We start from the raw sequence: 27,744 nt of genomic DNA on the forward strand, positions 1-27,744 counted from the left end.
GTTTCATTTTATTAGTATAATTTTTTTTCTGTTTTCTTTGTTTTTTGTTTTAGTTTTAATGTTATTTATTTATTAATTTATGTTCACTCCTGTTGGTTCAGATTTTATTTTATTTAAAATGAGCTAAGACGTAATCTAGCACAAATTTTATTTGATTATTTTTAATTATTTTATATTTTATTTTTAATATTTAATCTGCTTTACTCTTGTTTTTAGTTTTGTTTGGATTTTTTTATTCAATTTGTATTTCTCTTTTTTGTATTTAGTTTTATTCTTTGTTTTAACTTTCATTTTATTTTTTTAATTCATACATCAACCCCGTTGGATCATCATGACCTCATATTTATTTTGCTCTCTTTATATTATATTATTATCTTTATATTTATATAATTAGCTAAAACTTATTCTGGAACTTGTAATATTTTTTTAATTATAGTTTAGTCACTCTAAAAGAATCATTATTTTTTTAGTTTTGTTCTCAGCAAATTATATGATAAATGTAATATATATATATATATATATATATATACATGCTTGTTTATACTTTAATATATTTTGTTTTCAACAAGCATAATAAATATATTTAATAAAGTAGGGCTGGGCGATATGGTCTAAGAAAAAAAAAAAAAAAATTCACAAAAAATCTGATTTACGATTTAAATCGATTTTTTTCCCCCCTACTTAAAATCAATCTGCAGATGACAAAAACAAATTGTTCAAAACAAGTTTTAACTTTCTTTTGTTTTGATTTTCCTTCTCGGATTTGATCTGGATTTCCCCCTTGGGGTTAAAGTGCAATCAGAAACAAGAAGCCAAAAAAACAAGATGGCAGGCCCTGCCATTGTAAACAGTGAAAATGTAAATGTTCTGATAAAGTGCAAACGGGTTTTTTTTTGGCGGGACGATGGCGAATGATTTGCAGATCCTGAGTACCACTGAAAAACATCTGATCTTGTAAAATGTGTGGTAAGTACTGCCGCTCCATAGTATAAACAGAGTACGTGCGATCGTGAATCTCGAAACCAATCGTACATTCAAAAGCCGTTTCAATGCCAGGCGTAATAGCGGCTCCCTGATACCTGCAATTGTATATACAGTATGATTACCTGATGATAAAACTGCGAGAGAAAGTATTGAAATATATATATTTTCCTCCCATCTTGTATTTATTCCCTTTAAGGAGTTCCGTAGTACACTTCATTTTCTTTCCGTACGCGGTATTGGGATGCGGCGGATTTTGGGGGATCATGATGCCGGCTTAACATTGTGATGTCTATCAGCCATCGGCGATGGACGATGGCATCGTCTATCGGCCCAACGTATATGGCAAACCCGTTGGGGGAGGGCTGAGCCCATTCGGAACTACGGGAGCCCAGAGGGGAGGGTCGGCGGATGTTAAAGCCAAAACCAATTTTCATTCAAACAAGTCGACGTAAACTACCCATTCGAGTTAATCGATAAAATCGATTTATCGCCCAGCCCTATAATATAGGATATATATGCTTTTTTTGTCTTCACATACTAGCTTCCCTCTAAGGCAGCCGTTATAAGTGAACAAAAATAACTGCTTTCGTTTTTGGGCTAAGTTCCCTTTCTGGCAAGAAAAATAATATTTCAATTTACATTTGGGAGAACTATGACTTTAAAGGCTGTCAGGGGTAATGGATTCAGGATGTGAGTGCTGGTGTCGGCTGCCAGCGCCAAGCGGCTCCGGGCAGAGGCCAGGCGTTCAGCTATTCTGACAGACATGAATTTAATAAGCAAACCTTAAAGCGGGAAAAACATGTGTTGTGAGGCTCACGGGGTACCAACGGGTCTGAATGGTTATTTCTGTTAGATCTTGACATGATTGATCTTGTCTACAGAGTTTAGTTTTCCCCCACTGTTCAGTTTTGAAGGGTGTGTGTGTGAGAACTTGCCAGTGTACCATACACTAGATATCTATACACTCTTGTTTGCTAGATGTCAGGTGATTGAAGGAGCCTCGTGTAAGGATATTTTACAAAAATAATTTCTGTTCCAAACGTTTGACTTGCTTTCTTCTGTTGGACACATTTTTCTGTATTCCCAGTATATTACTCTTTCTTTGTCTGAAAATGGAAGTACTTGCTTTAAGTTTTTTTTGTGTTTTTATTTTTACCTATCCACTTTTTTTCCTAAATGTGGAAGTCTTGCCAGACTCCTACTGGAACGGTCTCTGGTATTTCTAGTCAAATTAGCATATTTTCCGAGCATTAGTTTTATCACTTTACAGTGTCGCAATGACTTTTTTTGCAGCAAGTCACCTGTAATAGTTTAATGAATGGGGTAGATGACATGAAGTGACCCAAGATTAGCTGCATTGAAATAAACATGAGTGCACATATCCTACATACAGCTCCCGATCGGGGCAAAGTTCTGGGGATTTTGTTCACAAAGTGATAACAGCACATTATTTTATCACATTATTTTATTATTTCACACACAGCAATATTAACATAGGTGAATTATCATTTTCTTATGTCAGCGTTTGACATAAAATGTAACGCATACAGTGCCAGACACACAGATTTGCTGGTGCACAAAACAAAAACTTTACAGGAATTGCTTTTTTACAGAAAGTTTATTGCTGTTACTGTAACAGCACAGCATAACCATGCACACATTTTTATATTTAACTACACTGCAAAAGTTTCAGTTTAATAATTCAGTCAGTTTGTTTTACCCCATTTTAACTATGGAAGATGGAACATGACAGCATCCAAACGTAAGTTAGAATCCATCTTGGCGCGCTCATCAGTTACTCTGGAAAAAGGTGGATAGACAGAGTAGACCAAACAAGTCCCATAGTATTACCACAGTTACATGCACAAATTTAGCTCGTACCATGCTAAACGTACATGTATATGGATTTATCTTTATCTGTACTTTAAAGTATGTTGCTTGGAAATAATACATTAATGATTATGTGGTAGAAAATGAAAATCACTAAGTGGGTGGTGATGGCGCAGTGGATAAGACACATGCCTTTGGTGTGAGAGACCCGGGTTCGAATCTACTGTGAGACACCAATGTGTCCCTGAGCAAGACACTTAACCCCTAGTTGCTCCAGAGGCGTGCGACCTCTGACATATATAGCAATTGTAAGTCGCTTTGGATAAAAGCGTCAGCTAAATGAATAAATGTAAATGTAAATGCCATAGTATACTTCATAGTACCATATTATTACCATACCATCTTATATAATATAACCTATTCCCCATAAATTAACCATAAACTTCATAAATGACAAAAAATAACAAAAGAAAATACAAACAAATAATAACTTCCAAACCAAACTTCTTGTCGTAGAAAAACAGGGAGAAAAACAAAACAAATACGTCCTTGGACGTAACTAAGTTGTCGCCACAGTTCTGTTTTAAAGGGATAGTTCACCCAATAAAAATTCTGTCATTAATTACTCACCCTCATGTCGTTCCAAACCCATAAGACCTTCGTTTATCTTCAGAACACAAATTAAGATCTTTTAATGAATTCCGGAAGCTTTCTGACCCTCCCATAGACAGCAAGGATCCTAACACGATAAAGGCTCAGAAACATAGTAAGGATATCGTTAAAATAATCCATGTGACATCAGTGGTTTAACCGTAATTTTACGAAGCTACGAGAATACTTTTTGTGCAAACACAAGACAAAAATAATTACTTTATATAACAATTCATCTTCTCCGCATCACCCTCTAGCGCCATTTTGGAGAGCATCACATATGCAACATATGTATGCGGATACATTGTTTACATTCTGGGAAGTCGTGGCCTAATTGTTCGGACTCGTAACCTAAAGGTTGCGGCTTCGAGTGCTACCCAATTTATGTTCACGGTGTGTGTGTGTTCACTTCTAAGTGTGTGTGCACTTTGGATGAGTTAAATGCAGAGCACAAATTCCGAGTATGGGTAACCAGTTCAAAGAGGGAGTGTGCTGGATGTGAGGGGTCCAGATTTTACCAGCCCTTTTGCTCACTCTGGATAAGTACAGCTCTTGGAGAGTGAGGAGGGTTGTACCAATGATTCGCTCAGCAGTCCGGACTACTCTCTGTAGTCTTCTGAGGTCAGATTTGGTAGCTGAGCTGAACCAGACAGTTATTGAAATGCAGAGGATGGATTCAATGATGGCGGAGTAGAACTGTTTCAGCAGCTCCTGTGGCAGGTTGAACTTCCCCAGCTGGCGAAGAAAGTACAACCTCTGCTGGGCCTTTCTGACAATGGAGTCTATGTGAATATCCCACTTCAGGTCCTGGGAGATGGTGGTGCCCAGGAATCTGAATGACTCCACTGCAGTCACAGTGCTGTTCAAGATGGTGAGTGGGGGGGGGGAGCAGGGGGGTTTCTCCTGAAGTCCACTATCATCTCCACAGTTTTGAGCATGTTAAGCTCCAGGTTGTTAAGACTGCACCAGACAGCCAGCTCCTTAACAACCTGTCTGTAAGCAGACTTGTCACCGTCCTGGATGAGCCGATCAGTGTGGTGTCATCTGCAAACTTCAGGAGCTTAACAGAGGGGTCTTTAGATGTGCAGTTGTTGGTGTAGAGGGAGAAGAGCAGTGGGGAGAGAACGCAGCCCTGAGGAGCTCCAGTGCTGGTTGTGAATTTACCAAGCTTTACTAGCTCCTGTCTGTCTGTCTGTCAGGAAGCTGTTGATCCACTGGCAGACGGAGGTGGGGATGGAGAGCTGGGTTAGTTTATTCTGAAGGGTTTCCGTGATGATGGTGTTAAAAGCGGAGCTGAAGTCCACAAACAGGATCCTCACATAAGTCCCTGGTCTGCCCAGATGCTTCAGGATGAAGTGCAGTCCCATCTTGACTGCATCATCCACAGACCTGTTTGCTCTGTAGGCAAACTGCAGGGGGTCCAGTAAGGGTCCGGTGATGTCTTCAGATAAGCCAAAATCAGTCTTTCAAATTATTTCATGGCTACAGACGTTAGGGCCACAGGTCTGTAGTTATTAAGTCCAGTAATTTTGGGTTACTTTGGGACGGGGATGATGGTGGAGCGTTTGAAGCATGAGGGGACTTCACACAGCTCCAGTGAACTGTTGAAGATCTGTGTGAAGATGGGGGCCAGCTGATCAGCACAGATTTTTAGGCAGGCTGGTGACACACCATCTGGGCCTGGTGCTTTCCTTCTTTTGTTCTTCCTGAAGATCTGGCACACATCTTCTTCGCTGATTTGAATTGTAGGTGTGGGGGAGAGGAGGGTTGCTGGAGGTGTTAATGGTTGTGTGGAGAGGTGTTCAGGGTGGGTGTGGGGTGATTTTTTCAAAACGACAATAAAACTCGTTCAGGTCGTCTGCTAGGTGTTGATTCTCCAGAGTGCTGGGGGATGGTGTCTTGTAACTGGTGGTATCCTTCATTCCTCTCCACACTGAAGCAGGATCACTGGAAAATAATTTTTTTCCTTAGCTTGTCAGAATAATTCCTCTTTGCCACTCTGATCTCCTTTTCCAGTGTGTATTTGGCCTGTTTGTACAAGACTTTATCCCCCTTTCTGTAAGCACCTTCTTTGGCCTGACGGAGCTGTCTGAGTTTTGCAGTGAACCATGGTTTGTCATTGTTGTAGATTAGATGAGTCCTGTTAGGAATGCACATATCCTCACAGAAACTGATATAAGATGTTACAGTCTCTGTGAGCTTGTCCAGATCGATGGCAGCAGCTTCAAAAACAGACCAATCAGTGAGAGAGAAAAAGGCTTGTAGATCTCGCTCTGTTTCATTAGTCCATCTTTTAAAGGTCCCATGTCATGAAAATTTCACTTTGAGGTTTCTTTAACATTAATATGAGTTCTCCTAGCCTGCCTGTGGTCCTCCAGTGGCTAGAAATGGTGATAGGTGTAAACCGAGCCCTGGGTATCCTGCTTCGCCTTTGAGAAAATGAAAGCTCAGATGGCCCAATCTGGAATCTTCCCTTTATGTCGTCATACGGGGAAAGGTTACCTCCCCTTTCTCTGCTTTGCCCGCCCATGAGAAAATGAGCTACGACTGTGCGAGGCGAGCGAGAGACATCATGGCTTGCAAACGAGCGAAGCATTGTTTTTTTGGCACTTCAGATCTGTCACATACTGTAATACAACTGAATGCCCATTAAAGCTGTTCACATTTACATATTTTCTGTTGTCATACATAAAACAAGTATAATTAGTAAATACGGCCCATTAATAATAAATGTTAACCCTGAATCACTCTCACTATACTCCTTAAATCCTGATTTATAATCGCAACATCGTCTGATAAAATCAATATACATCTAACTTACACTAAAAAGCGACTATATGCAGTGGTTTTGGCTATATTACTGTTTTGAGTCTGAGTAGTAAACTGAGCATATTAACAGACAAATTATGATGTTCATATTTAAAAGTCCAAACAGTCAGTAAGCGACAAGTGCTTGTAAACGCTGTTTTGTAAATGATTTATTGATGAGTCTGCTGCTTTAAGGCAAACTGAAAGCGTTGCTTCTCTGCCGCTTGCTACTCAGAACAGACGCCGAGAGAGGCGACACTGCACCGGGAGAGAGACCTCGCGCTCGCGGGGCAGTACTGGAGAAATCTTCCAACTGAATGATAGGTTTTTTATTTTTTAAAAAGTCGCTAGGTTTGTTAGTATGTACCCGTTATGGGAAAAAAGGGTCTGAAAGTTACTAAATATTGTTCTAAAGTCGCGCTCGTGTGTGAGACGTGGGAGCTGATGGCAGCAGGCGGTGGATATTGTTGCGGTCCGCCCAGGTAAAATCTATGTGTGGGAAAAACTGACGTCCTGCTGTAACCGCTGAGTTGCAACTTCTTCATCCGGTGCTTCTCCATCCGGATCAGATTCTGGGTCAAACTGAAAAGCTTGAAGGACTACGTGTCTACAAGCCATTGCGATACATCCACTGTCAACATTAGCGCATGGTACCGTGGCCGCAAGCTGCAGGCCACACACCCACCCTCCACCTTGCCCCGCCTCTCTCCTCCTCATTAGCATTTAAAGCTACAGACACAGAAATGGCATGTCCTAAGGAAAGCTCATTGTGGGACTGGCTCGTAGTGGCTGAAATTCTGCACAAAGGCTGAATTTTGGGAACGAGACTTCAGATACAGTACTAGGGACCACTTAGGCCTATATAAAAGCATCCAAAAAAACAGCATGTCATGGGACCTTTAACAGATCTTAATACAGGCTTTGCAGATTTAAGTTTCTGCCTGTAGGACGGTATAAGATTAACCAAACAGTGATCAGAGAGTCCTAAAGCTACTCTTGGAACCGAATGATATGCATCCTTTATCGCTGTGTAACAGTGATCCAATATATTACTGTATATGGTGGGACATGTGATGTGCTGTCTATATTTTGGCAGTTCGCGGGAGAGATTTGCTTTATTAAAGTCCCCTAGAATGATTAAAACAGAGTCCGGGTGTTGTTGCACCCTCTCTGTGATCAGATCAGAGAGTTTCTGTAGAGCTGTGCTCACGTGCGCTTGCGGTGGAATGTAGATAACTCACGAGAATGAATGGCAGAACTCCTGCGACGAATAGAACGGCTTGCAGTTAATGAAGAGCGTGTCTAGATCTGAACAGCACATCATCTTTAACACAGTTACATCTGTACATCACCTCTCATTGATGTAAAACCACGTCCCGCTGCCGCGCGATTTCCCCGTTGATTCTGCGTCACGATCTGCTCTCATCAGCGTGAAGTTAGGCAGATGTAGTACGCTGTCCGGTATGTCGCCATTTAGCCAGGTTTCCGTGAAACACAGGGCAGCAGAGTTAGAAAAATCCTTGTTTGTCCGGGAGAGCAGGAGTTCATCCGTTTTGTTGGGTAGAGAGCGGCGATTCGCCAGATGGATGCTAGGCTACACCGTTCGAAATCCGCACTGTCGAAGCTTCACATTTATAGAAAATACAAATTTAAAATTACAGCTTTATAGAAATATTACTTAATTACTAAATCTAAAAATTTAAGCTAAATAGAAATTAAAAAACAACAGCAAAGTAATAAAAATGACAAAAGCACAAGAGAAAATTACTAAAACATGAACTAAATGAAAACTAGAAATATATAAAAATATACTAAATGGTACATAAATAATGCTAAAATAACACTGGTTGTAAAAGAAATTAGGTTGAAATTTATTTACTTGGAGTGCTTTTTATCTATCTGTTTGGAGAGCTAATTTACATACTGTAAATAAGTCTGAGAAAGAGTATCTCCATTTCTCATAGTGAGACCCAATCTTCTGTAAAAGTTTTCCAATTACCAGGTGTGGGAATCTATGGCAGTGACATCTCCTTCAACGGATATGGTTTGTGTTTACAATCAGCTCTTTCACCCAAACAACAAATCATTTCCTATTCATATATTTATTCATGTATGCATAGAGCCTCACTCTTTTGCTGGACTTCAGTGACATGTTTGCTTTTCTTCATTGACTCCCAGACAATCCATCCGTTCTAATGCTCATGAAATCTCATTTTAATTCATTTTTTTCCTTTTCACAATAGTACATTCAGCTCTGCCACACTAAAATCCCTTTATATAATAGCGGTCCCCTCCATATTGCATTATTGGTTTGGCATTTATAAAAACTGAGCTCTGAGGAACTGAGAACTCTCCTCTGAATCTCAAATGAACTGATATTTCATTTCTTCTGATTCTTAGTTTCTTTTTATGTCAAACTTTGTCACCTGGGTGTTATTTTAGCTGAACTTTATCACGCTGGTTGCCATTGTCCCTCTTTTTTCAGACCACCTGAGTGTGTTCCCCTTCACAGTCAGTGGTGGGGTCAAACCTAGCGGCTTCTGAAAACCTCAGAGGGACCACAAAAAGGTCCGTCACGACCCTGCCAGCATTCAGACCTGGCCCAGGCTCACCCAGCATCCCTCACTGTGCCTGATACATAAATTATTCAGCAAGTGGGGCTCAGCCGAAACCCATTGCTGTTTTGTTCACAGGACAGTATTGATGTTTGAACAGCTTTGGGAAATATCGAGGGGTTGCTTTAGACATCCTCACCCCTCTTCCTGTCCATGTTGTACTGTATCTGTCTTTCTCTCTGAGGTGTGCGTAGCGTGAAACTTAAGTAAATATGAGCATTTAAGAATATTGTACTGGGATTTCCTCCTTTGCCTTAAATTAAACCCATTTTAAGCCAAAAGACTCAAGTAAAACCCCTACTGACAGCAGATGGTTTCAGGCTGGAGTGTGAACTTTTTTTGCCATGAAAGAAAAAACTAATTCTCGGAAGAGAGGGGTTTTGTGCTGTATGTTTTAGTAATTGAGAAAAATTGGCCAAACCAGCTGTTTCTGATTTGCAATTCAACTCTAAAAAAGTAAATAAATAAATAAAAATAAATATATATATATATATATTTATATATATTTATATTTTGGTTGAATAAATATTAATTGCGACTACCTTTATGTCCCAAAAGTTAATTATTAAACTAAACAAATTAAGTTTTTAAATTTTGTTTATGATGGTCATATTAAAACTTTTTACCATGACTGTTATTTTTGCAAATTGTGTGCATTTTATGCATAGTTTCAGTCTTTAATCTTTAAATAGATCATAAAAATATTTGCATTTTTAGCAGCTGTATCAAAATTTATTGTGAAAATGAAATTTAAATAAATATTTGATATAAAGAAAAATCAAGAATCATTTTTTAAACATCTGAATATTTTTATTTTTTAAATTCAATAATATTCTTCAGAAAATGGTTTAGAAGAAAGTCACAAAAAATGGTCTTTTAAGGAAGTCTTTTTTTTTTTTTCTTTTTTTTTTTGTAAACGCAAAAAGTGGCCAGAGTTAAATAAATATGAATTACGTCCCAAAAGTCAATTTTAATTAAAATAAACAAATTGTTTTATTTTTATGAAGGGTTATACTGTATTAAAACTCGATAACACTTTACTTAAAGCCTTTATGTATAATGCGTTATAAAAGTATTTTTAATGCATTAATTATGCTTTGTAATGCATTGTACAATATCATGAATAATTGTAACCACAGTTAAAACATTATAACACTTATCAATTCATTGTTACACTATGCATTTTAAATTAGTTTATAATTAATTTATAATTTAAGATATAATGTATTACAATGCATATTATGAATAAAATAATAAAAATAAATATATCAAAATTCATATTTATGAATAAAATTGAAGAAACACTCAAATATCATTCTCTCATCCTATCTTCTGTTGTCTTATTTCTTTCCAGGTCACCCTGGGGAAGGTTTTGAAAGCCATTGTGGTAATGAGGAGCCTTTTTATTGACCGCACGATTGTCAGAGGTTATCATGAGAACGTATACTCGGAGGACGGAAAGGTAAAACATTTAATTACGTTGCATGTTCAAGTCTAGTTTAAAAGTCATCTTCGGCCATTTTTTTACCTTAAAATTTAGCTTGAGTACTTCTGGCTTAGGTAAGGATGTGAAATCCCTGGATTTTTAGCTACTGATAAAAGTCTCTGCACAGCTGTTGAATAATTCACATGATGTGTTCGGCTCTCTCTTGAACATGAAAAGCATGTACGTATGCGATACCCTCTATCCTCACGTCCCCCGTGTCAGGTTGAGCCACGTCCTTTCATTCATTCTGAAGCGATCTGTACGTCTCTGCGAAAGCCGCAACGTTTGAACACTCTTTGGTGACACTAATATGAGGTGACCATCAAAGATGCGGAGAGGCTTGATCACAGTTAATTATGGCAGCGAATGTGAATCTTCTGAACTGCTTGCCAGGCCGGTGCTTTGTGCTGCGCGCCTCTGGGCCTCTGCGTCCAAATGTGTGTGGTGAGCAATTGCATATTAACCTCTGCTGCTTTGAGAAAGCTCAAACTGACAGTCGCAGCAACGCTCGCACCAGGATATCAGTAATTCGGCCTAAACCGCTCTCATTATGGTGGTAAAAACACATTAGTTAATTGCTGCATGTAGATGAGAGATATGTTTGGAATGGAGTGCTTACATACTGTTTACTGTATATTGTGCAGTTTACACTGGATACTGGTTATTTTTGTAAAAATTAAATGGTTTGCTGTAACATTTCAAACAGAAGAGTAGTATGCCAGTATGTTGTTTTAAATGTATTATTTGGTGTATTTTGGTTATAAAAAGTTGATAATTATTAGAATTGAAAATAAAACGTATTCAGTCTTTATGTAAATCCATCATAAAAATATAATTGCATTTTTAGCATTTTATGATAATCTAAAAGTATGTAATAGTCATAAGCCATATTCATTGTGAGTGTGTGTATATGTGTGTGTGTGTGTGTGTGTGTGTGTGTGTGTATATATATATATATATATATATATATATATATATATTACACACACACACAAATTATTACAGTCTATTTAAGTAATGAGTCAAAGAGACTAGCTGATATTAATTCCTGTTATTTTTATATACTAGGATAATAGGTAAAATATTATGTCTTGGTTATGGCAAGAGATTTATATTCAACCATTGTTTTGTTTTTTCAGCTATAAATAAACACAGCAGAGAACAGAAACAAGACCGAGTTTAAATATCTGCTCATCTTCAGGAAGGAAACTCAGCCTCTCAAAAACAAGTTAACAAACAGTAATTAATTCCTGTTCATTATAGATTTAAAATTATGGAGCTTTAAAATGAGATGAGCTCTTTCTTGATGTTAAAAATACATACTGCTTATTTAAAATTAAACCTTGGGTTGAGCAGAAATCAATCAGAGGATACAAACACATCTCAAAGAATTCTGCCCAAACTTTGCATTCTTTTTAGTTCCATCTCAATATTAAATTGTATGCAGTATATGTTTTATTTTAATTTAATTTTAAATTATTTTATTTTATTTGCAATTTTCAGTATGAACGCTGCAGAAAACTCCTGCCCTTGAATCAACCTCAGAGGTCTTTTTGGGATTGTGCAAAGTGTCAATTCAGGGCAGAATATCGACAGGCTTTTTTCTTTAAACCCCCTCTCTGGTCCTTATAATTCAAATGATGCCACATAGCTTACCATAACCACATGCAAGAGGCCCAACAGAGCCCGCCTGAACCTCCAAGCACACAAAAAAAGGGAGAGGAAGGGGTAGGAGAAGGGAAACTATGCTATCAAAGTAGGGCTTCAAAGACTATCTCAGACATCTCTTGGGTAATTTGCGATCCGGCATTCTTTTTACTTCAAAGGGCAGCAGTGCATGGAGGTGGGTTTGAGGACAGAGGGGAGATGGAGTCTGATTTCTCTGATAAATGCTGACACCGGGCCTGTTTGATATTAGAATCAGAGAACATTTTGATTTGTTGTCGTCTTTGAAAACTCTTCTGATGACCTTCGCTCAGCGGGTTGATTAGTCTTGGCTTTTTTCACCCCCAAACAACAGTCTGGACATCAGACGCAGGGCTAGTCGTAACTGACCTTTAAACTGTCAAATGAAGTGTATATGAAGAGTTCATTTGCAAAAACTGATATCTCCGGGGGGGTTTTTTTGTTTGTTTTTTTTTTGTTTTTTGTGTTATCAAGTTTTTATTGTTTTATTTTGTTAGCTGTATTTTTTAGTTCTTTTTCAACCTAATCAAATAACCCAACTGCAGTTTGATTGAGATTAACTGGAATGCACAATGAAAAAACATGTTTTTTGAAAATTGTTAAAAACGGAGTAATCCGTTTTTGCAAATGAACTCTTCACATGTCCTGCAGATGTTTCTGTACTCTTTATGACCGCTTAATCTTTGCTTCTGCCTTTATTTTCCTAGATCTTGAGGTTTTTTTTACCCACCATTTGGTGCGCTGGTTTAAAAGAACTTCTAGAAAAGAAAAGTAGTTCTAAAATAATCACTTAAATTCTTTAGCTCTATGGTGTTTCATTCCTGTTGACAAACTATAGCAAGTCATGCTGGGCATCACAAGATATGCTGAAGTGTAGGGATGGCCTGTATTACATTTAATCAAATTTTGTTTTTGCCGTTTGGCTTTTGTTTTTATATTTATGGAAAATTATGATTTTGAGGTTTTTATTTTCCAGGACTTTTGTTACTTTGGCCTCTTGGCACCCTGGAGTCATTAAAGGAATAGTTCACCTAAAAATTTAAATTCTGTCATTAATTACTCACCCTCACGTCGTTCCAAACTCGTAAGACCTTCATTCATCTTCGGAACACAAATTGAGATATTTTTGATGAAATCGGAGATGATAGACAGCAATGCAACTGACACGTTCAAGAACCAGAAAGGTAGTAAGGACATCGTTAAAATAGTCCATGTTACATCAGTGGCTCAACCTTAATTTTATGAAGCTACAAGAATACATTTTGTGCGCAAGAAAAACAAAAATTATGACGTTATTCAACAATTCTTCCCTCATGTCTTCTCAACATGAGGGTGAGTAATTAATGACAGAATTTTCATTTTTGGGTGAACTATCCCTTTGATTGTAGATTGGGTTTAATATTCTAAATTTAATATTTAAATTCTAAATTCTAGACAGCATACATGGGGATCTTCTGAGAGTTGAACCTTTGGACTCTTTTACAATGCCCTATCTAGGGTGTATTGGGGCAATAATAGAATGTAGACTGTGGGAAACAACCTTGGGTTACAGAAAATGAAAATAAAATTACATAGGCAAATAAAAACAGAGACAAAACAAAAGGCAGACACTCCAACTCACATGCAATACTGGGGAATTTTGAGTTTTTGTATGTTAAAAATGCAAACTACTTATTTAAAATTAAACCTTGGGTTGAGCAGGCATCAATCAAACAGACAGAAATCATCCTGAAGAATTCTGCCCAAATAGCATGTTTTTTCTTGGTCTTTAATTGTATATATGCATTTTATTTAATTTTATTTTAAAAACTATTCACTACGAACATCTAAAAAAATCCCAAACTTATTTTATTGAATTTTATTATTTTAAGCATGCACACATTTGTACCTCTACCAAGGTACTTTTTATCGTCGAGCTAAACAACTCTTCAATTTGAAAAGTGCAGTGCAGGAGCATCCAGGTGAAATACGTTAAAAGTGGGGTAAGTGATTTCTGGAAGCCAATGTTGACATTTGAAATCACCAAGACAAACACGCCCCTACCCCAAAAGGGTCTCACCCCTATTTTGATAGCTCCACCCCACACATACGTAACCTACACAACCCAGGCAACGATTAGTTCTGTGAAACAAAGCAAAACCAATGTTACATCGTGTCTACACCAGACGTGAGCGTCGTGAAAAAATACTATAGAAGTCATTATAGTCAGTGATGCTGTCTATAATGCAGTGATGCTGTGCGGCGCGACAAATCCCAGACAGAAAACTGCTGCCGCGTTCTATTTATGACGTGCTGACACAAATTTCAAATGATTTTCAACGGTCGCGTCCAGTGTAGATGGACTTTAGCTGTTGCGGCGCGCTGCGTCCGGTGTAGACACTGTGTTAACTCACCTATCGAGAAGAAACAAAACAACCTTCCGCTCCTTGAGTTCTCTCCAGCGCTGGAAAGCTGATCCGATATTTACACGGGTCCTACTTCTTGCCTTATCGTTCTGCAAACGTTTTCCTCTTTTGTTTTTTATCCACCATCTCTATCTTTCTGTCGCTCAGCTGTTCACTGAACGCTCTCTCCTCCACATCATGAGTAGAAACACCCCTTACTGCTGATTGGCTACAAGTTTGTTTTGGTACTCGGCTCCGACTCAGTTTTCTAAAGCATTTTTGAAAAATTACATACCCCACCTTTAACTAAGGTTTTAATGGATTCTTTGAATGTTGTCGTAAGGGTTGTGATTAAGGGCACACTAAGGGTAAAATTTGGGTTCTATGCAGTTATTTTGAATCAGTTTGATGCTTGATGTTTTCTTTTCTATCTTTTTTTTAGCTTGACATCTGGTCAAAGTCCAACTATCAGGCATTTCAAAAGGTGAGTTAACCAGCAAACGCAACACAACAAACGGAAAAAACTCAGTTTAATCAACAGAGCGTGTCTTTCTCATTACCCATAGCGTACATTGGGAAATATCGAAACAGTAATTAAATGATCCTGTGGTTGTCTTTCAGATTGAATTTGAGCTGTGTTATAAATAAAATACATTTAAATGACGTGTCCGTGAAATTCTAATGAGATCTCTCTTCTCAAAGACGGTCGCATATCTGTTCACCTCTCCACTGCCAATCCTTGCCTTTCATCCCTCAGACATAATTTGTCCCGTGTTTTTTTTTTTTTATTTAATTTCACTCAGAGCCACTTCGCCCTCATTTGACAGCCTCCTAAACATCTGGGCTCCAGTCGTCTTCTCTCCACCCTCCCCGATTCTCATTAGGCTGGAATTAGAGAGCAGTCAGTCTCTGGGGCAGATGAAACTCCGTAGTCTTGCTAATGCTGATGCACCTTTCAAAGAGAGCGAGAGAGAAACTTGCTTTCCTTTCAAAGGAGAGAGAATGTGTATGACGAGCTGCCTGGAACTTAAAGCGAGAGGTTGCGTGAACCCGCTCGCATTGTAACTGAGCTTCTTGCATCTGCACGGTCTGATCAAAGCACAGACCTGTTTATTTCTTTATTTCTCTAGCTGCAAACGCTAACTCGAACCCAGGCTGCCTCAAACTGGAGGGACGGGCCACTTCTCATCTTCCCCTCCCAGCTGTCACTTCTGTATTCCCGTTTTCCGTGCTCGCTTAATTAATCGTTCTTTACTCTTCACATGTCCCCGCTGTCCAATAGTTTTCACACAGATGATTTTGTGTTTATAAAAAAAAGCATCTCTTTGCTTTTTTACACTTCTGTAGTAACCACTTGAGTTTATTTTCCCATGATGCATCACTATTGAGAGGGATTAACTGGACAGTTTCCCATAAGGAGTTTGGTCAGCATCGGCAGTCTAATGAAACGATGTCGGGAGATTGAAGTGGTTCGCTTTTTAGTCCCATTCTATAATTACATTAGTGATGGAAGATGGGATTTTAGGGAAAGTAATAAGGTTATGGTGTTCTTCTGCAAAATTGGATTTAGGAGTTAATCTGAGTGTAGGTAGATTGATCTGAAAATGGATTTTAATTAGGATTTCTTCAAATGTGTGCCCTTCACTTTTGCTTAAAAAATATTTTTAGAACCAATTTTGTTTTTGTTGTTGCATTCCACAATTGTGCACATAAATTTAATTAATAATTGTGATATAATTATTTTATTGTTCATTGTAATTCATTTTAATTGTATTATTTTATACTGTAAGAAAAAAACTGAAATGATACTGGTAATTTTCTGCCAGGACATTTCATGCCAAGTTTATGGACATTTCCCAAAACGCAATGAAATGTGAAATACGGATAAATAAATTTGTATTTATCTATAATATTTAAAAAGTACTATATGATATATATCACGACCAAGATGGCGGCGCGAACACATCGCGAGGCTCAGCGTCTCACCAGTTTTTGCAATTTTGCAGTATTTTTCCTGCTCATCTCGGGTCTGTTCTCACTGAACAGCTTTGCCTTAACATCATACACCCGACAGGAGCTTTTGGATATCGGTCTGCTCTTTTCCAACAATCTTATAACCAATCATCGACTCATCCCGGAGATCTCCAGAACACCCGAGGCAACGCACTCTGCTCGGCCGGGCGGAAGTGCTCACAGGCGGCGCCGAGATCGTAAACAAAGGCGGGGGAAGCGTGGAGGACTAAGAGCTAAGCTAAAGCTAACACCGCACCGGCTCTCTTTACCCAGCATTTTCCTCGCTAATGTGCGGTCATTGGTGAACAAAATGGATGAGATACGACTTCGCATCACCCATAGTAAGAAACTTTTGGACTGCAATGTCATGGTTTTCACTGAAACATGGCTACATAGCGACATACCCAATAATGCTATTGATCTAACCGGACGCTACACGCTCCGAGCAGATAGAACGGCAGATGACTCCGGCAAGACCAGAGGCGGAGGATTGTGCATTTATGTAAACAAAGCTTGGTGTACGAACTCTGACATTGTTGGAAAACACTGCTCACCTAACCTAGAGTTTCTCATGGTGAAGTGTAGACCTTTCTATCTGCCGCGGGAGTTCACTTCCACCATCATAACTGCAGCCTATATTCCCCCGGATGCTAATGCCAAGCTTGCTATGAACGAACTGCATGCGGCCATTAGTAAACAACAGACTGTACACCCGGAAGCTGCATTTATTGTTGCGGGTGATTTTAATCACTCCAACTTAAAGACAGTGCTCCCCAAATTCCATCAGCATGTCTCCTGCCACACTAGAGGAGAAAAAACTTTGGATCATGTTTACACAAACATCGCAGGAGCTTACATCGCGACTCCCCTCCCCCACCTCGGACAGTCTGATCACCTTTCTTTGTTTCTCACCCCCAAGTATTCACCCCTCATCAACCGTGTGAAGCCATCAGTGAAGACCATCAAAGTGTGGCCAATGGGAGCAGAGTCTGTACTTCAGGACAAGTTTCAACACACAGACTGGAGTATGTTTGCTTCTCAGGCTGCCAGTGGCTCTCACACGGACATTGACATCTATACCACCTCTGTACTGGACTACATCAATACCTCCATTGACAGTGTCACAACAGAGAAACAGATCACAACGTACCCTAATCAGAAGCCATGGATGAACAAGGAAGTGCGGCTCTTGCTGAAAGCCCGCAACACTGCTTTCAGATCAGATGACGCTCAGGCCTACAGCATATCCAGGGCTAACCTGAAGAGGGGCATCAAGAAGGCCAAGCACTGCTACAAGCTAAAGGTAGAGGAGCATTTTTCCAACTCTGACCCCCGGCGCATGTGGCAGGGCATCCAGGTCATCAGTGACTACAAGCCATGCAACTCCACTCCAACGGTCACAGACGTCTCCTTCCTTAACGAGCTAAATGACTTTTATGCTCGCTTTGACAACAACAACAAGGAGACAGCCACCAAGATCACACTCTCAGGAGACCATCAGACCCTCAAACTCACCTCCACAGATGTCTGCACAGCATTGAGCCGGATCAACGCATACAAGGCTGCTGGCCCCGACGGCATTCCTGGACGTGTGCTCAGGACATGTGCAGAGCAGCTCGCAGGGGTCTTCACAGACATTTTCAACCTGTCACTCACCCAAGCAATGGTGCCAACATGCTTTAAGTCGACATCCATTGTGCCAGTGCCGAAACACTCCTCCCCAACGTGCCTGAATGACTACCGCCCCGTAGCACTCACACCCATTGTTATGAAGTGCTTTGAGCGACTGGTCCTGGCACACCTCAAGAACTGCCTCCCACCCACACTGGACCCACACCAATTTGCCTATAGAAGCAATAGAAGCACTGAGGATGCAGTAGGCACAGTACTGCACTCGGTACTCACACACCTGGAAAACAACAACACATATGCACGGATATTATTTGTTGATTTCAGCTCAGCATTCAACACCGTCATTCCCTCCAAGCTGACCACTAAACTTGGAGACTTGGGTGTTAACACCTCCCTTTGCAGCTGGATTATGGACTTTCTGACCAACAGACCTCAGCATGTTAGGTCAGGCCTCACCTGCTCCACCACCATCACACTCAACACCGGCGTACCACAGGGCTGTGTGCTGAGCCCATTTCTCTACTCCCTCTACACCCATGACTGCAGGCCTGTGCATGGATCCAACTCCATCATCAAGTTTGCTGACGACACCACAGTGATTGGCCTCATCAGAGACAACGATGAGACTGCCTACAGGGAGGAGGTACAGCACCTGGCTGCATGGTGTGCTGACAATAGCCTGCTCCTCAACACCAGCAAGACAAAGGAACTCATTGTGGACTTCAGGAAGAAGAAAAGTGGAACGCATGACCCCATCCACATTAACGGGATGGTTGTTGAACGTGTCTCCAGCTTCAAGTTCCTGGGAACCCACATCTCGGAGGACCTGACCTGGACCACCAACACATCCAGCCTAGTCAAGAAGGCTCACCAACGCCTCTTCTTCCTTAGGACACTGAAGAAGAACCACCTGTCTCCAATCATCCAGCGGAACTTCTACCGGTGTGCAATTGAAAGCATCCTGACCAACTGCATCACAGTCTGGTATGGGAACTGCTCAGCTGCTGACCGCAAGGCACTACAGAGGGTGGTGAAAACCGCCCAACGCATCACAGGGACACCACTCCCTGCCATTGAGGACGTCCAGAGAAAACGCTGTTTACGTCGAGCTCGCGGCATTCTTAAGGACTCCTCTCACCCTGACCATAGACTGTTTAACTTGCTGCCCTCTGGGAGGCGCTTCAGGAGCCTCCGATCAAGGACAAGCAGACTCAGGAACAGCTTTTTCCCTACAGCTGTTTCCCTACTAAACTCTGCCCAATGATACCCCCCTCACACACCACTACAAACTCTTCACCCCTCCCCATCATTAAATCGATTAAAAAAAGAAACAAAAAAACAACCAATCTACACTGATTACTATGTACTGTAAATTTTATTTCTATGCACTTTCAATGTTCATTGCACTAGTGTTTATATATCTTAATTTATAGCTTATTCATATCCATTTGTAATTATTTTCATAGTTTTTGCTCATAGTGTACATACATTTACTGCACAACCCATCTGTATAGTATGTTCATATCACCCATCTGTATATCATACTGATAGTATTTAAAAACTTGTAAATTATGTCCATAGTACTACTGTACATACATTTACTGCACAACCCATCTGTATAGTATGTTCATATCACCCATCTGTATATCATACTGATAGTATTTAAAAACTTGTAAATTATGTCCATAGTACTACTGTACATACATTTACTGCACAACCCATCTGTATAGTATGTGCATATCACCCATCTGTATATCATACTGATAGTATTTAAAAACTTGTAAATTATGTCCATAGTACTACTGTACATACATTTACTGCACAACCCATCTGTATAGTATGTGCATATCACCCATCTGTATATCATACTGATAGTATTTAAAAACTTGTAAATTATGTCCATAGTACTACTGCCTTATCTGTATATTTCTGTACATATGTAACATATTGTAGGCACTGTATATCCTGTACCTCTGCTTATTGCACTTCTGGTTAGATGCTAACTGCATTTCGTTGCCTTGTACCTTACATGTGCAATGACAATAAAGTTGAATCTAATCTAATCTAATCTATATGTTGTGCTGCCTTTTATTGTAGATTTTTGTTTTTTTTTAAATACTTCTAGTCGTTACTTCGTCATTTTTACTTATTTGACATTTTTGTATTATCGTAATAATCTAATGAGTGACTACTGAGAATGAGAATTATTTTGATATAAATTTTGAGATTTCCTCAGATTCATAAAGAGGAAAGGTATTTACACTTTATTTACACTTAAAGATTATACGTTTGTACCATTTTAATCTGTCCCAGTTTTTTTAGAATGTCCAATTAGAATGTTAGTCAAGGTGTTGAAACACCAAAAACAGTTGTTGTTTAGTTCACATGACCATTTTCTACCACCAATTATAGACCATAAATGACAATTTTGTTAACTGTTTCCTCATATTTGGTTTTGTAAATGTGGGCAGTCATAGGTTAATGTACTTGCTGTACACATTGTGTTATGTTTCTCAGTGATCTTTGTTTTCTCAGGTGACTGATCATGCAACCACAGCGCTCCTGCATTACCAGCTCCCCCAGATGCCTGATGTTGTAGTTCGCTCCTTCATGGCGAGTATAGTACATTGCTTTTAAACTTCTAATGACATTGTGCTAGAATTATTACATGCACTTATTACATTTTGCCTTTGGTTGTTTGGTGCTGTTTAACTAGAGGTTGTTTTCCACATTGTAAGAATGCATGCAAGACCATTCTTACTAAATATATTCCTGTAGTTCAACTGGTAGAGGAAGGCAATAACAACATCAAGGTCATGGGTTCGATTCCCAGGGAACACATACTGAAAATCAATGGCTTGAGTGCACTGTAAATACTGTAGCTTTGAATAAAAGCATCTGCCAAATGTATAAAATGGCATAAAATGTATAAAAACCTCACTCATCAAACTCTGCCCTATAATAATAAAAAAAAGTAAATAATAACTTGTTAACCTTATCGTGGCTTGTATATTTGTATGTGATGTTAAGTATTGAGTCTGGTCTGTCTTTAAATAGTCTGCCGACCTCTGCTCTACACTTTGAAAAGAGGGGGAGAGATTGATTACTTCTCCGTAAGATCAATGCAGAGATATTCTGATCATGGCTGGAATCGTGGGCTTTCTCCTGTGCACGGATTTAAACCATACAGTTGATGGGCTTCACTCCGAGGCCATCCCCGGGACAACTTATTTAGAACCTGAAAAAAAAGCTTCAAGGTCCTCTTAGTAGAAAAAATCTACTAAGATTATTTGTAAAAATCTTTTTTATTGTGGTTCAGGTATAGGTTGAACAGACAGACAGATAGATATATAGATAGACACGAGACACGATGACTGGATGGATGGATAGATATATGTGACACGACAGAGAGATGAACGGAAGGATGAATGGATGGATAGATAGACACATGAGACACGACCGACGGATGGATGGATGGATAGATAGATAGGCAGACAATTTGTGTAATTGCTCGTTTTATTACTGACTTTAGTAGTTCAGCTAGTAGTTTTTGCTGTGGTATAGATGTACTTAAAGTAAGCTTTCAGTAATTAATAAAACCCAAACTTTTTTTTGTTTGTTTTTTGCTGATCCGAAAAATGATCTGTTCCGTGACTCAGAATCCATAATATGATCCGAACTGAAGTTTTGTGATCCGTTGCACCACTAATAGATAGATAGATAGATAGATAGATAGATAGATAGATAGATAGATAGATAGATAGATACAAGTGCATCTCAGAAAATTTGAATATGGTGAAAAAGTTCATTTTTTCTTGTAACTTATTTCAAAAAGTGAAACTTTCATATATTTTAGATTCATTACATGAGGGTGTCAAATATCGTCTTCTGGATCATTGCCAAGTCAGCAGTGTTCCCCATTATTGTGGTTTCAAAGAACAAGAGATACCCGGAATTTATACTGTATGGATGGTCATTTATTGAAACTCAAATGTAAATATTCTAATATTTGGAGATACTGATTTCATTAGCTGTAAGCTCTAATCATCAAAATTAAAACAAAAAAACTTTTGAAGTGTTTTACTTTACATTTGAAAGTTTCACTTTTTGAAATAAGTTACAAGAAAAAATGAACTTTTTCACCATATTCTAATTTTCTGAGATGCGCCTGTAGATAAATAGATAGATAGATAGATAGGGTGGTGCTGGACTCTTGCATGTGCTAATTGGAGTATGAATAACAGGGACTCAGTGGAGGCTGGTTTGGGCCGGCAGATGAATTAGGAAAGACAATGCGTCCTGACAGGTGCAGTTAAACCCCGACTGTGCTGTGCGTCCCAGAGAAGACTGGTTAGAGAGGAGAGCGCAAACACTCCTCCTGCTGTTAATCAATGTCGAGTTGTGACTGCTGTGAGAGACCACAGACCCTCATGCTGCTCTCACACGTCCCATGCCAGTGCAGTGAGGCCAGCCAGCGCAGGATGAGGGTGTCTGCCGCAGCAGTTTTGCAGCATTTTGCCCTGGAAAATACACTCTTATACTTTACTTCATTTTTGTCAAAATGTGTGTTATTCAAGTCACTTCAGACTCCGTTTAAGGGTGTTTTCACACCTGGACCGTTGTTTCGGAACCTGGCACGTTTCCCCCCTTAGCTCGGTTCGTTTGGGCATATGTGAACACGGCAATCGCGCTCGAATCCGTGCCAAAACAATCAGTCCGAGACCACCTGAATGAGGTGGTCTCGGCTCAATTGAAAACGAACTCTGGAGCGGTTCGGTTGTAGTGAGAAAGCAATCCGATCCAATCACGTGTCGCCATGTGAAAGCGAACCGCACCAAGAATAAAAAGCAACATTGTAATAATTTTAATCCCCGTTTTGGAACAAAGCAATCGATTTACATGTGTGAAAACACCCTAACTCTGTGTCAATCCAGTCTTCTGTGTCACATGCAAAGTGCTGTTTAGTTTTTAAAGGTTTTATCCAATAAGCCCTTTATAAAAAACACAATTGTCCGCTAATGTCTGTGTGGTGTTCTTCTTCTGAGCAGACCTGGTTGAGGAGCTACATCAAGCTCTTCCAGACTCCGTGTCAACGCTGTGGCAAGTACCTGCAGGAGGGCCTTCCTCCAACATGGAGGGACTTCCGAACTCTGGAGGCTTTCCATGACACCTGCAGGCAGTGACTCTGTCCCGGATCACACAGTATTCCATGGCTTGGCTTGGAAAACTCCAAGATTCTGTTTCTAGCTCTGTGTTTTTGCAGAAATCTGTGTTGTGGACAGTTCATCATGAAGATATTTTCCAGCCTATTGATTTCCACAGCTTTGCTCCTTCCTCTTTTAGAAGAACATTATTCTCCAGATAGATTTCATAATGTTTTTTATCGCATTTGAAAGGAGAAAATGTAAAATGCTGATGGATTTCAGAATGTAAATAGCTAGAAGGTTCTTCCACAAATAGATCGTAATCTTTAATGTTGTAGGTGGGACCTGCTCTCTGGTTGGATGAAAATTGTCCATTTTTGACCTTTAAATAAACTGCCATTGCTTTTCTTTTTCCACATATTGTCTCATGATTTAAAAAAAAAAAACTTTTTGGTCATAACTTTTTCTTTCTTTTTTAGATCTGGGTTTTTATGTTTCTTTGGTTCAAATAGGTTAGGCCTGCACTATTTGCTGGTCTGCAAAAAAATAGCAAATGTCAGCAGAAACTTTTCCTGCTTTTAAATATGCTTGTATACACTTCAGAAACCAATGCAAAAAAAAAAGCAAAATGTACATAGTTCATGAAAAATACATTGCAAACTAGAGTACATTCTTATATAAGTGTATGACCCTGAAATCGCAGTTGCTTTTTCATTTCTTATCATGCAAGATTTAGCCGGCGTGATAAAGGCTCTCGATGAGTGTTTGCATAGGAAGTTAGCTTTTGTTTTTCTAACCTCGCCTGATGTGACTTCACTTTTGCATTGACACATTGTACATGCAAGATTAAATTATTGAACATTTTGAAAGCCAACTTTAAATGTTGCATGTTTATCCAGAAACCTCAAGTCAATGTAGTTTCAACAATGGTGTATGTTACCATTTGACTCATTACATGTTTGTAATATGTTGCTATATACACGTTCATTTAAGCTTGTGAGGCTTGAATTTGATCTTTATGGAACCATATAGATTCTCATTTGAACATCAACCATAATTTAATCACATCAGCTGGAGCTACAGGGCTGACTGTGTTCTTAATGTACTAATGTACTCTGAGAGCTTGATATGCCTTTCAGCCTGAAAAACCAGCCTAGTAGAATCTAAACAAAACTGTCTGGCAATCCATAAATATATGGAAAATGATCAAAGTTTGTGCATTTTAAGATTTTATGCTCATCTTGGCTTTTCCATCCAGTGTTTTTATGCAATATTCTAAAATGCACGTGGATGAAAACATAGCTAGTGTATATTATTTCTTAAGTATAGCATTTTCAGAACCAAAAGCTGAAATCAGATCTAAAACAAAGTTTAAATGGAACGTGTATGCTAAGCAGTTTGCTCTGAATTAATTGCAAAACTTTAATGGGTAAAGAGTATCAGTACAGCGCTGATGGAGCGCACTGCAGTAATGTATATAATATAAGCCTATATAATTGTCAGAATTTTCCAACCTGCTGAAAATCCTAATGAGCAGGCTTATATTCTCAGTTTCACTTTATATTCTGAGCTTTTCTGAAAAACTCAAGGAGCTGCGGCGCTTTTGCATGATCCGCTTTGATCAAGTGGAAATCATCATTGCCTTCAGATCCCACTCGGGCTGCCGCGTAACTCGACTGCTCGCTTTTAGTCGAGTTACTCGGTGAAGTCTCAAATGCCTCCGCAGCCGTGCTGGAGTCACACCATTTCTCTCTTTCTCTCTCCGACTGGAAGTGAAACTCAAGGGCTAATTCATACACCTACACCACAGTTAACAGCATCTGTTCCTGAAAACAGCTTCACTCTTTGTTACAATTGTAGATTTAATAAGCCTTCAAGCTTCATTCTTTGGAGCGTTTTGTCTTTCAAAGGTGAGAGAGGCTACCAGGGTTAAGGAAATTATTGATCTCCATGTTCCAGTCCTCTAGAAAACAGGAAATAGTACAGTTCTGGTTTCAATATTACTGTGGTAGCTACTTATATGGTATGGTATACTATTAAAGGTTGACCAATATCTGGTGATTTGTTTGATGCCAGTTTAGCTTATTCTTAAATTTACTCAAAATTCCTTAACGTGGAAAAGTGTTAGAACTGCCAGAAATTACAATAATAATGAATATAGAAATAAATAATCTAATAAATTTTATTGTAATTAATTATAATTTAATCTATTATTGTTCTATAACTACAAACATTTGTAGCTGTACAAGCAAACACATACTAGTGGTGTCAAAATCGCGTTAATCAAATTTTTTCAGAGCTAGAGTTGACCTCCCCATTTGCAACTGCTGCCTCTGTCTCTTTTTTTCTTGAAAAGGATTGCGTTTATTTAGATGCAGCACGTCTTTATGACCACATCAAACGGGAGACGTTTCAGACGCGCGCTCTAAAACCCAATTTATACTTCTGCGTCGAACCTGCGCCGTAGCCTACACAGAGACGCACAGGCCTGCGCCGTAACCTACGCCGTACCTGACGTGCATCTCTCCAAATATCTAAAGCGCAATTTATACTTCTGCGTCGAACCTGCGCCGTAGCCTACGCAGAGACGCGCAGGCCTGCGCCGTAACCTACGCCGTGGATTTGAGTCTCAGGTCCGGCAGGGATCTATGTTCAATTTAGTGTTTGGTAAGTATTCATTTTCTGTATATTTCTGCTGAAGAGCACAAGTAGCTAAATATGTAATTTATTAGGGTTCATGATAAGATTGTTCATGAATATGAAGTTAAGTCTAATAAATGTTAAAATTGATAGCTCTCAATACTGTAGCTAATGCTGAATGGCTAAATATTAAGGGGGAATTTTTTTTTTTATATATAGAGACATCAGTAGTATTGATATCAGTGACGCTGACCTTCAATCATAAAAAAGATGCCATTAAAGAAATATAAAAAATATACTGTCTTTATGTTGTAATATTAGGTGGGATTAATCACGATTAATTTTGGAAAATTGCACGAATAATTAGTTAATTTTTTTTATCGATTGACAGCACTAATATATATATATATATATATATATATATATATGCATATATGCCTGTGGAACTAAACTTTCTAATGCAAAAGGAAGAAACTAAATGAGACATTATAATAAAATAATAGGCCTAACTAGTTATTTCCTCAGAACTCAGATCTCATGAAGTAATAAAGACAAGCCTTTTCCATGGTCTTCCAGAAGGACAGGCCACTCCTTTGCCTTACTTACTACACAACAAAAATAGCACCTCAGTTCTCAAAGCTTTGTTAGACTGTCATTTATGTTACAGCACATTTTTCAGCCTGACCTCCTTGGGTGTTGAATCATATGTTTGTGTACTGTGCCTTATAATTACGGCGTGTGTTCTCTCTTCTCTCGACGTGTGTGAAGTTTCCTGCGGTGCTGGCCGTTCACCCCTCCCCAGCCCGTGGCCTCATTAACTGCTCCTCGTCACCTCGTCCCACACGCTCCCTCCTGAACGCCTAATTACCGCCCTCGACCCATGCTAATGATTGATTTCGAGACCAGGTGCCTTGCATACTCCCTGTCCTTGCCCCAGTGTAAATTTGCCAAGGCTGCAAAAGGGGTTTATACTCATATTCAGCTGTATTGTGCAGATTTGAGGTATGATTGTTGTATTTATTTATCATTTCCATAGGTTTAACAGTGAAAACGGTCTCAAAGTGGTTTAATATAGCTGGAGGAAATGATTGGTTGGCATGAATCTCAATGGCAGTTGCTCAGCTAGCACATTCAGCCAGTTAAATATCCAATATGACAACCAGAGGCTGTGCAGTGTTGTGGCATCTTGGAAAACTAGTTGATTTTCATTATGAGTGATGACACATTGACTGTTCCAAGATAGCGGACGCATCGACATGTCTGAAGCGGTCAAATGTGGCATCTGCCTATACATATCTATGATATTTTCATCATAGTTATGGTGCTTTCAAGTCCTCATAGGAAGTTCATATTTATGAGTGGGGAAGTCATAATTGCTATATCAGAATAACTTTTCTGCAAAAAATTCAACAAGATTTTTTAACCGTACATCTACAAAGTGATAGAATACAATGCAATGTTATTTTGTACATGCAACAACAACAAAAAACCTAAGTCATTCTAACAAATTTGCCATTAATACAGATGCTGCATTGTTTCTTGTATGTAATAATGAATAGGGCTGGGTTTTGACACAAATTTCACGATTCGATTCCCGATTTGATCGGATTCGATATCTATTATTTCGGATATATATCAGGTACAGTACGTGCAATATTTTATCAAGGACAAAAAAAAACTTTCTAATGCTGTAAAGTATAGGACTACATAAGATCATTTGGTAGCCTACAACATTAATATTGAAGGTTAAAACTAACTGATTTACTTTACAAACGCTTAAATTACACTCAATTATGTTTTTATAATAGAGTTACAAATACATAATTCTATTTCTACTCCAATTCGTTTTTGTTTGTACATTTATGGTGGCT

The 27,744-nt window shown here is 39.0% G+C and overlaps 1 protein-coding gene across 2 annotated transcripts in view; it reads left to right on the forward strand.

Annotated features, from left to right (window-relative positions):
* Positions 1-24,229, forward strand: part of LOC306849221 (mediator of RNA polymerase II transcription subunit 27-like) — a 58,807-nt gene extending 34,578 nt beyond the window's left edge. The window contains exons 5-8 of one of the 2 annotated variants that reach the window (XM_079384104.1): positions 10,243-10,350; positions 14,887-14,928; positions 20,625-20,702; positions 23,138-24,229. In XM_079384104.1, coding sequence (XP_079240230.1) covers positions 10,243-10,350; positions 14,887-14,928; positions 20,625-20,702; positions 23,138-23,272 — 363 coding nt within the window. In that variant the 3' untranslated portion in view covers positions 23,273-24,229. The remainder of the gene's footprint in view (positions 1-10,242; positions 10,351-14,886; positions 14,929-20,624; positions 20,703-23,137) is intronic. The other variant, XM_079384105.1, reaches the window with a different exon arrangement.
* Positions 24,230-27,744: the final 3,515 nt, after the last annotated feature.

Source organism: Barbus barbus (assembly GCF_936440315.1).
Source record: "Barbus barbus genome assembly, chromosome: 29".
Taxonomy (NCBI): domain Eukaryota; kingdom Metazoa; phylum Chordata; class Actinopteri; order Cypriniformes; family Cyprinidae; genus Barbus; species Barbus barbus.